The sequence below is a fragment of the Balearica regulorum genome, chromosome 9, assembly GCF_011004875.1.
Source record: "Balearica regulorum gibbericeps isolate bBalReg1 chromosome 9, bBalReg1.pri, whole genome shotgun sequence".
In the NCBI taxonomy this organism is placed as follows: Eukaryota; Metazoa; Chordata; class Aves; order Gruiformes; family Gruidae; genus Balearica; species Balearica regulorum.
The window spans coordinates 26760373-26778296 of NC_046192.1; the positions used below are offsets into that span (position 1 = coordinate 26760373).

At 37.5% G+C, this 17924-nt stretch overlaps 1 protein-coding gene across 8 annotated transcripts in view; it reads left to right on the top strand.

Moving 5' to 3' along the window:
* Positions 1-10827, top strand: part of IFT80 (intraflagellar transport 80) — a 53557-nt gene extending 42730 nt beyond the window's left edge. For all 8 annotated transcript variants that reach the window (XM_075761647.1, XM_075761642.1, XM_075761644.1 and 5 more), the window contains 7 exons: positions 144-279; positions 979-1126; positions 1900-2071; positions 4571-4660; positions 4758-4930; positions 6041-6164; positions 8962-10827. In XM_075761647.1, the coding sequence (XP_075617762.1) occupies positions 144-279; positions 979-1126; positions 1900-2071; positions 4571-4660; positions 4758-4930; positions 6041-6164; positions 8962-9075 (957 nt within the window). In that variant the 3' untranslated portion in view covers positions 9076-10827. The remainder of the gene's footprint in view (positions 1-143; positions 280-978; positions 1127-1899; positions 2072-4570; positions 4661-4757; positions 4931-6040; positions 6165-8961) is intronic.
* Positions 10828-17924: the final 7097 nt, after the last annotated feature.

Below are 17924 nucleotides of genomic sequence, written 5' to 3' on the forward strand. Positions count from 1 at the left end.
GAGAAGACACACATGAAGTGTCTTCGCAATCCAGTGTTTCAAGAGTTTTGTGCCTTGTCTTTAGTAAAGCATTCATTTGTTGAATATCACGTGCTTTCTATGATACAAATCTCCAAAATAAAAATCAGATATTTCTTTTTCAGACAGAAATTGTGGAGATTGCTTTGGACCAGAAAGGACTTACAAGTGAAAGAAAAATAGCTTTTATTGATAAGAACAGAGATCTTTACATTACTTCAGTTAAAAGGTTTGGAAAAGAACAGAAGATTGTCAAAATAGGTAAGAAAAATTCAAAATAATGTTTAACTACATGCTAGCAGGCAAATAGACTTTTATCTAGTACAAGAAACAAAATTTTGATTTTTAAGTAATAGTGAAATTGGACTTGAAAAAAACATTGGAAATAGTCCTGTGGCTTTCATAAGATAGTGGTAGAAACAATTTTAGTACATTTTATTTAAATTCTGATATTTTTAATATCAATTACATGTAAAGCAGTAGTTAACATTTAAGGATTTGTTACTGCATTCCAGAGTAAGCAGCTAAGAGGATATTGGAGAAGGATGTATTTCTCAGAACTATTCAATACAGAATCTTTCAGACATTTTTCTTGCAAATGCAAACTCTCAAATTCATAATATTTTTAATTAAAAGTTTAAATGCTGTAGGCAGATGCATGATCCAGTAAGTACAAAGATGCGGTCTGACCATTGTGCTAGTTTTGAGACTGGAAATCAAAATTAAGTCCAAAACACATTATTCTGAAACGAAGTTTCTTTCAGAAAGAGAGAATTGAATTTGGCTGGAAGGTATTGTATATTGTAAGATATTACCTTACAAACTAGGGGGTTAAAACCAGCCCTTAAAAAAGGAACTAAGAATGACTAATAATCACCCTTTTACTACAGTTTGAGAAGTGTACCTTTATTTTGAAGTTTCTTATGGAAATGCATCTTATTTTGTTATCGTTACATTAAGGGACAATGGTTCAAACTTTGGCTTGGAATGACACGTCTAACATTCTTTGTGGGATTCAAGACACCCGTTTTACGGTCTGGTACTACCCCAACACAGTCTATGTAGATAAAGATCTTTTGCCAAAAACTCTGTATGAAAAAGATGCAAGGTAACATATTCTTTTTGATCAAAATAGTATTATTATGTGTTTTAACTAGTTTACTCATTCCTTAAAGAAGTATGTTAATTTTGGCAGATGAAGTAGAAGCCAGGGTTGCAGTGTTTTCTTTTTGTGTTACTCCTTCTTGATTAGGAAATGAGGAAAAAGTGTTTTATAAGGTATATCATAAAGTTTGGAGTTAAAATGATGATGTGCAGTTTAAAAGCAGAATAGCATCTTGATGCAAAAGAAAAATTTTAATCGTATCTTGTGAAATATTGCCTACGTTTTTTATTAAAAAACAAAACAAACAAAAAAGATCCACTTAAAGTATTTGTTGGAAATGAAAAGTATCAAGATATTAGGTCACAGATAATATTATTTCTAGCTCAGCATGTTTACTTTACATGTTTACTTCAGCCTGTGTACTTTGTGATATGAAATTCTTCATAAAGAATATCTGAATTAATTATTTCATTCTAAGAGCTGTGGGAGCCCAAATATTTTTTTTAACTGAAAAATGTATTTGAGAATTTTTGCACAAATACCCGCTTTGCGTTTGCCTTACAGCCAGTGAATGTGCATAACTATCATTTTATTTTTAGAGACCATTACAACTACCTGTTGAATATAACTATTGAATAACTAGATGCTTAGATTTTTATATGCTCTAAAAGTGAAGTATAATCATGTTGTAATTTTGAAATAAAAATTTCTTTAAATTTGTAATGTTCTTTTCAGTAAGAATGTGAATATTAACTTACCTTTCTTTCTCTACCCAGTGAATTTAGCAAAAATCCCCAGATTGTACATTTTGTGGGAAATCAAACAACAATTAGAAGAGCAGATGGTTCACTTATTCACCTTAATATTTCACCTTATCCTGCAATTCTTCATGAATATGTTAGCAGTTCTAAATGGGAAGATGCTGTCAGATTGTGTCGCTTTGTCAAGGTAAATGCTAATTATCAGGAACATTCAGATATAGTTTTGCTGTAGTATTTATGCTTTCAAGTATTGCTTTAATGATGATAATAGCATATCAAATGTTACATCTCGTTTGCTTTCTTCTGCTTTGTTGCTGATTATTTTGGGGCTGGTTGTGAAAAATTATAAAATGTTCATAATTACATAATATACCTATACATAATTTCATAATTTTCATTGTACAATAAAAAATATTATTTTTACTCCCCCCAAAGTCCAGATGGGTTGAACACCGGTACGCATAGAAGTTGGTAATAAACTTAAGTTTTCAGGACTAGGCCTTAATATAACTGATTAAAAACTATCTGCATCTCCATATAGAGTTGCTTAGTATTTTTTCATATTCTATTTCACTTTTTTGTTTGTTTGTTTTTTCTTCTTCACTTTCTTTTGCTTGTATTTAGGCAACAGCAACAGATGAGGTAAGTCTGATGGTCTTTAAAACAGACAAACAAAAATCCTCCCAAACCCTGCTTCCTTCCCCTATTTACTCCTAGAAAAGAGTTTTGCATTTTCATATAATTATCATGACCTTAAATGTGTATTTAACATATTTTTGTATTTGCTTTATTAAATTAATACATATCCAGATAATTTGGGTAGGATAATTATGTTTATTTTGAGTGTTACCCCTTTAATAGTAGGCTTTTATTGCAGTATTTGGCAGTGGGAACTGGGATTTCAAATTTCAGATATAGTATTATGTTAATTTTTTGGGGTAATCTAAATGCATCATCATTAAAAAGAAAACATCTGTATCGGGTGGTAATATTCATAATATTGCTCTGAGTCATATGAAGGCTTTCCAATTCAAGGATTTTTTTTGTCGAACTGTTCATGCACCCTCTTCATTCTTGTGGGTAGAGTCATCCAATGAGTTTAATCATGCTTGAAAGGAAAAATGTGTAGAATTTTCTGTGCTTTTTAAATGAAATCCTAATATAGGTATCATGTTTTTTTCACTGTCCTGTTTTTATAAGCTTTTCCTCATTAGTCTGTATCTGCCAACAAGTGAGGAAGACCTTTCTCTCAAGAAAAACTGTAGCAGAATCTTTATTTTCAGTGTGAAGAGTATTCACATCATCTGGTTTTTAGCATCTTAAGTTAGGTACCTAGGACTCGGTCTTTGAAGACTTCTCCTTTCCATTGATTACAAAAGAAAGGGTTTTTTTGTCTTTGATGTGAGGTAATTTAAACCAGCCTAAACAAGGTGGTGTGAATATCCTTTTTATTTCACAATTGGTATTTGGGCTGAGGAATGACCTGGAATACCCTTACACCGAGGTGAACAGAGAGCCATTGCAGCTGGTCTTGCTTTGAGAACTTTATTTATCTTTCGTGATTCCTAGACTCTTCATGGCCATCCAGGACTATTTTGTTGATTTTGGCAACCCAGGTAGACAATTCAGAGTATTTCCAATCAGTAGTAACAAAACAGACCATCTTTCTGCGGAGAGAACAAGCAAGACCTATTGGTGAAGAACTCTTAGAAATTTGGTCTCTTGCATAATTTCAGGCTGAGCTTTCACCATTTTATCACCTAATTTTCTAAATTTATATTAATCCTATGCTGCTTCTAAAAACCTATACACATTGCGAAGTTGTTATTTTCAAATTTGTTATTGAACATAGTTAACGAAACCCACTTAATTCCTAGAGTGTATGTGGACTAACAAGTGCATTCAAAATTTTTCCTGTCTGAACTAGAATTTTCAGATGTGGTAACCTGAACTATATGAACTAATATGTTTTAGAAGTATATCTTTGTCATAATGTAGTCAGACTTGAAAAGGGAAGATATCAAAATATCAGGATTTTCCTAAATGTTTTTCTGAGTTAGTGGGGTTTCCTTAAGGTTGTGGGAAAAAAAAAAAAAAAAAGTTGCAAAAAGTCATGAAAATAGAAAACAATAGTGTAATATTATTATTATCACTAAGTTTTTCTAATTCTAAATTCTAAACATAAAATGTACTGAAAATATCACAAAGGAGGCAGAACTTTTGAAGCTCTTATTTTTCTGTTGTACAGTCAGGTCATTTTTTTTTCCTTTCATTCATAGTGCATTTATGATAAATGCACAGTTATTGTTATTGTCAGCATCATGGTTCCAGCACAGTTGTTTGTGAAGCCAGGCTGAGATGAATCAGGTTAAAATCAATCTTTTTAACCGCAACCAGTACTTTGGTTGCCAGCATAGTTCCGCAAGTAGTGACAGGGACACTGTCAGTCTCAGCTGATCACATCATCAGTGTTTTTATAATGAAAGAGTTCTGAGAAATAATTAAGTAGTGACTTTCTAGTAAGAGACTTAGACCACAGTGCCATGAATGGCATCTTGAGAAATGATGTATTGTTATATGTTATTTTGAGGACTGTAACACTTCCTTTGAGAAGTCATTTTTAGCATGATAATAAATATTTGAAGTTTTAGGAGTTGCTTTTTTTTTTTTTTTTTTTAAATTTCAGGATCAAACTATGTGGGCATGTTTAGCTGCTATGGCAGTTGCCAACAAAGACATGGCTACAGCAGAAATCGCCTATGCATCAATTGGTGAGGTAGGAAAATAGAGTTCTTTATTTTCAGTTAAATTGTTGCAAACCTAATTTTTTAAATTAATTTCCATTATTAAACTGTTGTACATCTCGTTAACAGATTGACAAAGTTCAGTATATCAATTCCATCAAAGATCTTCCATCGAAAGAATCAAGGATGGCTCATATACTGCTGTTCAGTGGAAACACCCAAGAAGCTGAAACCCTGCTTCTTCAAACAGGCCTTATTTATCAAGCTATTCAAGTCAACATTAATCTTTACAATTGGGATAGGTAGTATTTCTTCAAACACAATATGTTTATAAACAGTCTTACTGTTGTTTTCTTGCAGATACTTAGCTGACTAATTTCCTATCTGTAAATGCCCTGAGCTGTAAAAAGATGAAGTAAATCATATCCTGACCAAAAGTAACCAAAGAAGTAACTTCTAAATATGACAGAAAAAAAAAGTACTCTGTGATAAAAGTCCAAAACATACTTGGAAGCATTTTTAAAGAACATTTTGCTTTTTCGTTATTGTTAACACAGAAAAGTCTTTAGCGATACCTCAAACTGTATTTGACCCTCCAAGAATTAAGGCCGTTTTGAAATGTCTTGTTGCTAAAAATAGATATGTGGCTATTCAGACTCCCAGCACTGTGTAGGTGGATGAAATATGAATTAAGCCTGAGAAAACAAAATAGGAATTTCTCCTTTAAACAAAACCCCACGTTTTCTAACAGATCTTCTGAGGCCATTTACTCCTAATTTCTCTGCTATTATATTCATATCACTGTGGGCAAAAAGTTGTTTTTCCCCCCACGTATCTGTGATTTTTATTATGTTGCCTAAAATGTATCATCTAAAAACTGTGTGTATCAAACATAAGTATTCCTTATGCCATTGAGAAGAAAACAGATGCGAGAGCAATCAATTATACTAATCCAATGACTGATCTTTCCTGCCTATAGAATATTCATAAATGCTGTGTAGCATATGCCATAAATGTGTATTGTGACACTGTTCAGAAGCGATTCCTGACTGTTATAAAGTTGCTAAGTTTTGCCCCTTTATATTGAGAGTGATAAACTCGAACTATTCTGGCTTATTTCCTTGAAATAAAAAGACTTCTATTGTCAAACTCAAATGATGTGATGAGGTTGTCAACAGAAAGAATTGTTGGATATTTTTCATACCATGCATCATAAAATAGACAGTCTCCTTCGCCGACTACTTTTAACATCCTGTGACTGATGCTAATGTAAAACTGCTTGGCACTATAGATTAGGAATCTTTGCCTGCAGCCCAAACGCTTTTCAGCGTATCATTTTGCAAAACCATGGTGACTGTAGTTCTGCCAAAGCATTTATATAGCCTGACAAGCCCATTTCTGTTTTATTCCAGGGCCCTAGAACTAGCAGTAAAGCACAAGACACATGTTGACACAGTCCTGGCTTATCGACAAAAGTTTCTAGAGGACTTTGGTAAAAAAGAAACGAACAAAAGATTTTTGCAATACGCAGAAGGTGTAAGTATTCCTCAGAATTATTCCTACAGCTTTAGGTCAGCCTGCTCTTTGTAGCCAGTTTGGGAGGGTGGGGAATTGCTCTTACATTTTCCTTCTGTGGTTCAAATGCGGAAACAAATCTTAAGATTTTACATCTGAATACAAGTTCATAGCTTGATGTGTGGCTACTTGGCTAGTAATAGTTGTACATGTGTTTTATTTGAAGGCACAGATACGGAATGTATGTATTTAGTATCTGGCAAAGGTTATACAAATGAAGGCACAGTTGTTTTCTATAAACAGGGAGCTAGACCTTAGTGTGGCTGAATGTGTACCTCTTAAATGTCTTCAACATTTTTATGTAATTTTATGGATAGCAACAATAACAAACTTTGAAGGTATCCAGATATATATTAAGAATGAACTACTTAACTAGAACTAGAATTGTTCTGCCAAATATGATAAATAGCTAAATATACAATTTCATCAAACCTCTGGAAACCCTCTCCATCATCAGTAGGTCGTTTCAATTTATTAGCATTTCACACATCTTGAAGACTGGGGACAGATATCACAGTTCATGAGCTAGAAGTACCTTAGATTCCACTGGAGTACTGCTGCGCATTGGCTTTATGAGAGGCAATTTCATTGAGCAGCCCTTATGTCCTTCCTGCTCTTGCCCTCGCTGTTCCTAAGCATTCCGAGGATGAAACTATTGAAGAGAGATGTGTACTTTGACTGTGTCAGATCCTTTCATCCACTGTAGCTGATGGATCAGGAAACACATCGGAGCTGTTAGCTCAGATCCTTTAATTGAACAGTGCTCATTACACTTTCAATAAAGCTCGATTTCTAAGGTAAGTCATTAGCTTGTAGCACTTCTAAGGATGTTTCACTTCCTAAACAAGAATAAAAGTCTGCACAACATCTAGCCCCTCAATGAACCATTCTGCAGTACTTACCTAGAAAATACAGGGGAAAAAAAACCAGAACAGATTCCAAGCACTCTTATCATGCAGCAATTTTGGCTGCTATGCTGGAAGTATGTCTTCTATGTACTTTAAATCCATTATTGAGCAAAAATCATATTAATCCCCTGATGCTTCTGAAAAAGACTTTTTGGATAATACTGTCTTGTCTTTGAATCATCAAGAAAGCCGTAGTGTCTGGAAGTGTTCCTAAGCAACAACACCTTGCCAGTGAAAAGGTGTGAGCGGAGTGACACAAGTGGAGCCTGTTTCACCTTACACTCAGTCTTGAAACAGTGGGTCTAGGTCTGCAGATGGTTCCTGGAATAAAGAAGTCCTTTTCCACATCCATGTTCTGGAGGTCTTGTCTATTGGATCTGAAACTAAGAGGAAACCTACTTAATGAAGTGCATTTTAAGCTCTTGCCTACAGTGGAAACTAAATTCTTAATGCAGTCTGTCAGACTTGTATAGCAAAATTAAAAGGAAATGTTAAGGGCATTGAAGAGAAAAGAAAGATTTTGTGCTGCTATTCCTTCTCGGGGTGGGGGAAGTCTCATTTTCCCTCTTACCACCTGTAGCTCCTTCAGGCTTAAGTAAGGAGTTTTTACCTCTTTTCTATACTGCAGCTGAGAGCACTGATCTGCAATCAGATACGGAATCTAAACAATGTGTTTAGTTGTTATATCTCACGTCTTTATATATAAGGTATGATAAACCTAATATGTATACTGAGAATCCCTATCTTGGCAGTTACTAGGTGTCACTGGCAAGTAGCTCTCCGGGCTAGATGGCAGAATTAGCCCTATCCATGGTATGTTTAGCATCTGTGTGACATCTGTTAAAGCAAACACATTCTTTCTTAGAGCTCCATAAAGATTTCAGTCATCAGATCCAAAGCACCTGGACCCAGTAAAGGCATCCTGAATTGAGACATTAACCTTTTCCACATGAGAACGTGGGTATTGCAGTTACATCTTCCATCGCGGAGAATCTTCCTTGGTATTTCATGACTTAATTAACAGAGTAACAGCTATTCTGAAAATTCCCTGTGCAGCAGTTGAGATTTTTTTCCCATCCTATCTTTGACGGTCTTAATTCTCCAGGATTGAAACTGAATTTCACAATTACATTTTTTGCCCAGTTTTTATAGTCATCAGATGCACCGTGATCCGTTCTTCCTTGTCAAGCATTTTTGGAAAGAAAGACAACTGTCGTACCCCGCTGTACCATGGATATTGTACTATATCTATTGTCTGAATTTCACTGAAATAGAATACAGCCAGAAGACGATGATTCTCTGCAGCTGGAGAAATGCCAAGATTAAGCTAAAAACATTTATTGATGTAGAAGACAAATTTCAAGCAGAAATCTGATTTCTGTTATATCAGATAACTAGTGTAATATGTTCTCAGTTTACTTGGTGGACTTTAGGTGCAGTCAAAAGACATCACTGCATGTATTATTGATAAAGGGCTATATTCTCAGTAATAGGATACAGATGTCATTACATTTAAATTAGATACAAGTTGATCCAAGCTATTTTTGGGTTTTAATGCTTTTTTTGCCAGACACAATGAGATGTATTAGTATTTGTTAAAATATATCAAGCTTGTTTTATTTTAAAGGTGGAAAGCTCAGTTTGTTAGAACTCAGCTGTGCCTTCACGCATTCCATTAGTATAAGTTGCCACTTAGATATGAAAAACTATATCATGATTGATATAGTCACTTTGTAGTTGTAACTTCAAATTGTCTATTTGTCTATTATTAAAACAGTGAATAGCTATCTGTTTGACCTGCCTCTATAATGTTAGTTGACCTCTGTGTACTTGCTTTTCTCTTCTTACAGCTGGAAGTTGATTGGAATAAAATCAAAGCCAAAATAGAGATGGAAATTGCTAAAGAAAGAGAACGATCAGCAGCCAGTCCCGCAGTGCGAGCTAGTGTAACTGTACAGCAATAACTGTCCTTAATAAGTGCTTCTTGAATATTTTGTACTGGCAGATTTGACAAACATAAAAAAAGCCACAGCAAGCACTTTCTGGGGAACAGGAGTGAGAATTGGTGTAGTTCTTGTTAATTGTTGGATGATAGGCAGAATTATTTCTTTACTACATTTTGAGCTGGGTTTATGTTCTGATGCCCTAGCTCCAGCGAGTAGCTACATTGTAGTCCATAATACATGTATGAGGAAAAAAGGGAAATTAACTGTCTTTCCGTTAGTGGCTTTTAAATTTTCATTGCCACTAAAATTATTTAACCTTGGTTGCCTCTAATTAAGTACCGATTTCCCTGTTTAAGCACCTAGTTAAGTAGTTTGGTTATTTCTGCAACCTCAGGGACCTCTGAGAAGACTTGTTTAAATCGCCCTAAAACAAATATAGCAAACTCTGTGTTGAAAATTAAAAAAGAGGCTTACACCTATAAAGTACAAAAGAATATTTCATTTGCAGTTACGGTAATACATATTTCTGCTACTATGTATGTACTAGCAGATTCTTTAATAGATGATTTCAGATTACTTCAGCAACTCAGGCTTGCTGCAGTAGCAAACTATTTAGCAATAAAGAGTATTTTCTGAGATAATGTAAATTGTTTAAAATACTATGGAACATGCTTTGAGTGTTGTTAGAAGTAACAAACAGCATTGTTGGTTGGTTTTGTAGCATCTCACACGTATAATTGACAATAATATTCAGAGCTTCCTTAAGGTTAAAATATCGTATTTATTTAAAATAAGGAAAAGCTTTCCACTTATTTTTTTCTGCCCAGAGCACTTGATTTGAAAATATTGGGTTTGCATTTGTTATTTCATCAACATATATTTTTTATTTGTTTTACATTTGAAAGTATCTGCATATGTTAGATGTTCTTTGCAGAAGTCCTTTGCATTATAAATACGTGAACAGCTTATTCCTAATTGACATCGTATAATACATATCTTTCAAATGTTACCATCAAAATGTCAAATATCTGTATATCTGGCAAATTACTTCTGTTTTAGAAAGCATTATATGACACTTTTTTTTGCATAGTTCATACATTTCTTAATAAAAACAAGTAAGAGTGGTTTTTTAAAGGTATCTAGTAGGTGATGCATTAGGTGATCTCCATTGATTTACCTGACTGCTAAATAAAACAACAATTTTGATGTAGCTGATTTGAAGCTCCGCAGTGTTCTGGTGTACTGACGTGGCAAAGTGAACACCTTCACCTTCCATTCACTCGCAGAAAGCACTTACTAGTTCCAGAATTGAGCCCAAAAATATCACTAATGGCAAGTGTTTAATGTTAAATTTATGAAGCCTGGCTCAGATTTGTAATGCAACATACGCAATTTTTGAAGGCCAGTCTAGCGGTGATACGAAGTTCAGGGTCTCAGCTCAATCTTGTTCTTTTATTCTTGGGCCAGTTGGAAGTGCAGCAGAGGCAGCAAATTCACTCAGCTTCTTAAAAATGCCTGGTGCAACAATTAACCGTTGCAAGGACTGAGAGAAAACAGCGGAAGGGATGCCACGCGTGCAGAGGTACTGTCTTTGACCGACCGCTTTTCAGGCTGCTGGCAATGTCATTCACAGAAAGCGGTACCGCAGTACTTCAAGCTGGATCTCCGTGTCTTGGTGTTAATGAGAAATGTTGCATTTGTAGCTGATGGGAAAGGTTGTTTAGTTCCTAGGCCAAAGCGCAATAAAGACCTTAAGGTATTTATTGTTGATCAGATCTATTTTATTTTTTTCCCCACGTGCATCCAGTCCTGAACTACATGCTGTGCTGAGCATGTTTGTGTTAAATAGAAAAACAAAGACTAGAAAACAAAGCAAAACAAATAGTTTGTGAAAGTACTGATATTCTTTATTTTCACCAGGTTCTAATATGCAGGTAACCTGGTACGATTTTAACCTTGGATATGAAATCTAAATTTCAGAACACTCTCAGAAGAAAACCTCCTCCCGTGGCTTACCTGGGCTTGCTGCGGGGTTTTACATAGCACGATTGCAATTCCGAGAAAAGTGCCATCTGTCCAGCCCGAGGTAATGTTGTGCTGGTTTGTCTGGGCATTCTAAAGTTCTGCGTTGCGTTTGCCTGTACTCCTCTTCAGTCATTCTCAATCGTTCATTTGATGAAATCTATTAAGTAAAAAGAAATACGAGAGGTTTCAGGTACGTTTATAACAAGCTGCAACAAACCTTGCATATCTGCTTCAATGGGCTGTTCCTGATGTATTCAGGTAAGGTTTCCCTATTAGCAGGTGCAAAGTAAGATCAAAAGTACTTTCATCCTACTTGTTGTATCTTGCATTACCTTCTTGTCCAAACCCTGAATTAAAACCTTCCAGAGCTGTAAATGAAATAGCTAATCAATTACTGGTTGCATTATTGCCCAGTGCAAGAATACTGATTCTTCAATGATTTAAGAACAACTGTTTTAAAAATAGATAGCACCTTATTTAATTATTGACTGTTTAATTTAAAACGTCATAAACCTATTTAAGAAGTAGGGATTGATGTGACTGAAATTTAATTGGTTTTGTTACTGTTGTGATGGATCAGTTATTCAAACGTAACCCCAATTTTGCTGTAGCAGGATGGGTGTCGAAGTTCTTACACTTTATTTGACCTTGACCGCATTGTCTCTGGTTACAAGAAGGGAGACTCAAATGGGTGTGTGAAAAATGTACCTTTAAGTGAGGTAAAAGTAAAAGCTAAGCTGAGCGTTTAAAAGCCGTAATTGAATTAGGAAAGTAATAGACTGAAAAAATGTTGCGTGTGTTAGGTAGCGCTTCTGTCTTTTAAACATGACGCACACTGCACTTGGCTCTCCTTCCACGTGGGCTTGGAAACGACGTTAAGATAGGCAGATTCTTTTCCCGTTGTAGCAGCGTAAAATGGGAGAAACATAAATAATCTGTTCACGTAAAGTCAGTACCCTACCCTGCATTGGAGGACACCCATTTTCACATCCCGGGCTTCATGCACTGCCCATCATCTGTTCAGCGATGGACAGCTTGCAGTCTGTTCCCTGCGGACAGTTTTCTACGGTGGCTGCAGTGAACAGCAGTGAAAGGAGTGTTTTGGGAACATCCTCTTGGATTTGACAAAAAGTGTGGAAATATTCCTTTATTCTTGCTTTACACCACACTGAAACTGTCATTTTGACTCCAGTTATTCCAGGTAATGCAAATGGTTAAAGAAACCTTCATTTTTACCTCTAGCTTAATTTTTTATATGGTTTGCGTATTTTTAATACTTCAGAGGAAAAAAGAAAAATATTTTTTGTGTTCTGGTATTTAAGACAGTGAGCCCTTGAGATCTGTATTTGTCAGGTTTTATCCTTTGGAGCTGGAACAGGATGAAACTTTGAATCATCTGACAGAAAACTTAAATTTCACAGTTTACATCGAGCCGTTTCCTACTGCAGGAAAACAAATGTTCATCTCTCAAAGATTCTGTGCGTGAGATAACTACGGCTATATCCCCTTTGTGCTAGCGGCTGCGTCGTAGAAGCATCTTTGACGGGGGCTGGGAGGTGAGAGCAGGTAAGGGGTGGTGTTTGAGCGCAGGAGTTATGAACTCCGGGCTTCAGCTCTGCTTGTGGCTTCTCTCTGCCTCGCTTTTTCCATCTGCAGACGGGAGTAATGTATTTAGCGATGTTCCAGAGCTGTTTGGGGGATCCTAAGAAGTTAATGTACATAATGCACTCAGCGGAAACACTGGCTAATTATCACTTTAAAGGTTTCTCAAACCCCAAACCAATAAACACAAATAAATGTCATGGCGTTTGATGAAGATGGCCAGTACCGTTATTCCCTGATTGACAGATGAAGTCACTTGCCCGTGGGCATCCAGCAGGTCCGTGCAAGCTGGCAGCAGAACGGGGCCGTCTCTGCAGCTGAGCCCTGCCAGACGGCTGCAGGGAGACCATCCCCGTCCCTGCCAGAAGCTGGGACAGCTGGTGGAGGCTGGTGAAACGCCGAGGACGCCGTTTGCAAAGCAGGTTACGAGATTTAGCTGTGCAGCTCTCGTCGTATCTCACAAAAACTGCCCCGAGGGAACGTGACGGTCTCACGGCCAGGAGCCCAGCGAGATCCACGTGTGCGGTTAGTGTGGCCGGGGGGGGACCGCACGGGCTCTGCCGTGGGATCTCATCCAAACCTAACAACCTGCCTGCCGTTAAATGGTAAAATTCACTATTGCAGATAACAAAAAAATGTCCTGCAATCCTCTGAGACTTAGCCTTTGCTATTTCTTCAGAAAACGCGTATTTCCATTCGCTGTTCAATAGAATGTACTGATGGTAAAAGGGGCGGGGAGGAAGAAGCGCTATCCATTGAATTACGATGTGTCGGTACTTCTGGTTCCAAAAGAAGCAAAATAGGAACCAAAAAGTTGGTGTTACACTGACAGAGTGAGTCTTAGGAATGGCAAATGTCTCAAGGCTGTGAAATACGTTCCTTTTCCAGCAGTAAAGCGGTTTGAGAGCTGTATCATATACCGGCCTGGTGCTGGCCTCGACGTGATTTTTTGGGCATATCCGGAAAATCTGCCTGAAAAGTAACGTAAGCCCACCGTGTTTCGTTTGGGCCCCTTGGCTGAAATGATAAATTCTTTTACAGTTTAACTTTTAAGGAAAAATCAACTGGGAATTTTCATCATTTATAAAATAAAAGGCATCATTTGGGCAAGATATTAATCTCATATTTTGCCAGAATGATGCCCCTTCCTGCAGCTACAAGCTTTTGAAGCCTACAGGATTAATCAGTCCACTTAGCCACGATACAAGCAGCACACAAATATGCCATTAAAGATTCTCCTACATCTTCTGTGCTGTCTTCAGGGCTAAAAAGAACTATTAAAGAGCTAATGCTCATTCGCAAGAGACTCGTATCTGCTGCTTCTTTTCCTACTTTAAACTTTTAATGTAATGTTGAGGTGTGGAAAAATGGAAGAAGTGCTTGGAAATGAAAATAATCTGCCTGGTGATGGAGCTACCCCTGGCCTTAGTAAGAATAAAAGCACGCACACGATGATGGAGAACACTGACGCTACTTCTTAAAAATGTAAATAAACCAGGAGATGTCTTCTCTTTGGGCTTTCACTAAGTGATTGGATCATGCAAGCCTCAGACAAATAAACCATTGCAAATGATTACTTTTTCAGGAATTATGGGGGTGTTTTTTTGGGGTAGACACAGCTGCAATGAATGGTCAGTGAAGAACTCAATTGTTCATCAGTTTTTCTTTTGACTCATCCTACTTTCATTCCAGATGTTAATCAATAGTTTTCCATATAAATTAACCGATCTACACAATCATTTCTGTTCAAAATAGAACATACAACGTTCTGTGTAAGCGCAAAATAGGTATGTGGCATAATTTTACTCTTTTTCAATTATTGGCTGGTTTATGTTGATGACTGTGGGGGTTGGGTCAGCCAATTGCACTTGTATCTTGCTTGTCCATAGAAATAAGAATTTACAAAAAACCAAACCAAAACAATAAGGCCAAGTGTCATTTAATAACAAGAAGAGAGCATAAGTTCTATTTTATTTTGTAAATTAATATCAGTACAATCAAGTAAAAAGAAGAATCTAGGGTTGGTTATGATATATCTAGAAACAAAGGCAAGGTAAAAAATACTTTGGGAAGAGTTATAACAAATATGGAAGGAAAAAACGGAGAAGATAGGCACTAATGACTGTTAAATCCATGATCACTGTGGCCAAGAGCTGGCAAAGGCGTACGCATGGGCCGCCCTTCATGGAGCGTGGATAATCCAGCTGGAATCACAGAGATAACTCGCTCTGCGTTGCAGATGAAACCTTTCCCTCCCGTTTTCCCGGTACCAACCCTGCAGCTGACTGCACATGGTTGCAAAAGTGCACAACCAAGAGCTGCAAGCGTGCCCGCCGGACCAGGTGTCCCTGAGTTTGCTTAGCTAACTCAAAGCTGAGGGTACGGAAATGATGAAAATCACTGCAGGAGGAGACGTGAAATTCTGCTTGGTGAGCACAAGCCCAAGCAGGACTCAGCTGTTTGCTGAGGGACGAATCTCACGTATGTTACAGCTTGGTGTCCTGGGAGGCCAGTTTGGCTCAGCAAAGTTGTATTGTCTTCAGTTGCCTTAGTCACGTCAGAATAGTTAAACTTATGAATAACCAATAATGGAAAAGCTAGAAGCTTTCTAAACCAAATGTAATTCTTGATTCTATCACCTAGAGGTAGAGAGAAAATTGGCGGGGTGGGGGGAAGCAATTTATTTTTTCTATTTCAGGATTGATATTTAACATTGAAATTTTGAAACTTCCATTTCTTTATTTTGTGAGATCAGAGATATCCCACGTCACATTTATTCAGTGGCTCCAAAATCTGCTCGACATTGCATGACTCCATAAATACAGTTGTGTTATAATTGTTGTTCTGAATATAGGTATGACTCGAATTGCAACGGCTATAACATCACGTGTGGTTTTATGCAATCCGTGGAATATGCAGATGACTGTGCACTGAGCCTTATGTTAATATAAAGAGAGCACAGCAATTATCTATTCAGCAATTAGCACGATTGTCTGGCTATTGTCTTCTCCTGGGATCATCTCTTTGTCTTCCCATAAAATTGCACATACTAATGTGTCCTCTGCGCTGATATTACTCTGTAAGGCTATGGGGAAAATCTGGAGAGAAGAAAAGTTTTGGTGAATTGATTGTAGGTAAGAATCTATATTTCCAAAGTATATTTTTATTGGTCCAATTCAGTCAAATGTCGGCTCATGCTATAAAATTCCAAATACTGAAACATAAACTGTTTGTTTTAATTCAGGTACCTTCACGCTACTGGAAATGTTTCTAATGAGAACTAAGTGCTTCATACAAAAATACGATGGTCTGGTATCTTCAGGGAAATGGAGGGATACGTTCTTTCTCTGCCCGGAGCTAGGCAATATGCCTGGAACAATTAGATGAAATGGCTGTACAAAGAATATCATGTTTAATTACTTCTGTGTCTTTCGTGAAGGGTCTGCAAGGATTTTTTTTCTTTACTTAGAGAAATAACTATGGTAGTTGGAATCCTGCAGTTTGGAAACACTCTCATCTCTTTTCTAAATAAGCATTCAGGTTTTCTTTGAGATTAAACAGATCAAAAAAGGTAAAAGAGAGGGCTCGTATCTACATCTCCATGCACTGTAAAAGATTCTCAGTTCCACCCCAAGGGAAGCCAGAAAAGATGGTATTTTGTGAGGTCTTTGGGCACCAACCTGTTCCTATCATGGGCACGCAGCTTCGCCTTACTCGGGGTGACTCCAGTCTCGGAGGAGAGCTCAGGTGAGGTTCGTGGTAATCGTACACGAAGCAGTGATCAATTAGTAATTTAGGATTAAGCTAGATACTCCCAGCTGATTCAGCTGCGATGAATTCAGTGAGGATGGCGATGACTTCTGCCCTCCGTTGGTGTTTGTTATTTGCCTTGTTCATGTACGTTTTCCAGTGACGAGCACCCAGCACCTTGGCAGGACTACTTTCTGCACACGGACACTAGCACAGGCAATTCAAACCTCTCCATGAAATTCCTTCAAGCTTGACCTTGAGTAATTTAACGTAGGGGTGAGTCTCGCTCAACCTTTGGTGTCCGGTCACTTGGGCATGACCACGGGGACTGGTGTGCCATGGGTCGAGGATGATGATACCACTTTATTTTTCTCTCTATTTAAGACATTCTTCATTATCAACTGGACTTGTTAGAAACTGAGTTAGCCATCTCCCAGTAAGGATACAGCATCAAACTGGGCCATATTTTAAACATAATATTTTCTTTGTAAGGGTGTTCTCCCAGATCCAAGTATTTTGGCATAGAAAAAGGAGGTTGAGGAAAAGCTATTGATTTATCTATTCAAAATTACGTTTCAGTCCTGAAAATTGCTTTCTTAGGTGAATATGCCCCAAGTATGGTCTGGCAGTGGCTGTCCTACAGAAAACACACACTTCTGCCAAGCTTTCCTTGTTCAGACCGGTTAAGAGTTGAACTGGCAGAGGTGAGCCGTGGAGACATGGTCCTTCACGGCCCATGGGTCTTCCTTGTCCCTTCTGTGTGTAAAGGAGGTTTTCCTTCTCCCCGATCCCTGCACAAACACTCGCTCCTCGCTGGGGAAAGGAGGGAGGGCAGCTGTGCCCGAGGAGGGCAAATACAAAATACAGTCATAATGCAATGTGAAAGGAGAACTCTAAAAAAATGCACTATTATTTCCTACCGGGAGGGACATAAAAAAAAAATAAATCTATATTAGTCGATGTTAGCACTTGGACTGCAGAAATTAATTAGTACATTGAACTATGGGTGAGAAAAATGTTTGTCTTTTAAAAGTAATATAGTCAGTCCGCAGGCTTTTGACAGTTAAAATTGCACATATTGAAACAGATTTTTTTTTTTTTCTCTGCTTTGCTGGTGCTTCCCAAAGCAATGCTTTGGGATTTTGAGGCACTAAATAAATCAGGCTCGCTCAGAATAAACCGCCCGGGGCAGTGCTGCCCTGCAGGAGCTTCCAAACTCCCCCAGAGGTGGGGGGGGGTCAGTGTCTGAGTTACACAGCATTAGGTTGAGTCCTTAATTTCTATATTGCTATTTTAGACACAGAATTACCCTGTTACGCGGCATACGTTATTCAGGAAAAGAGTCTTCCCATCAAACACTGGTTTTTAAAAACATTGCTCCGAATATTGCTCCCCTTGTTGCACACACAACTGCTCCGGCCTCGGCGCTGTGGATGCGGAAGGCACGCAGCACAAATCCTGAACCCGCTCCGTATCAGTGGGCTTTGTAC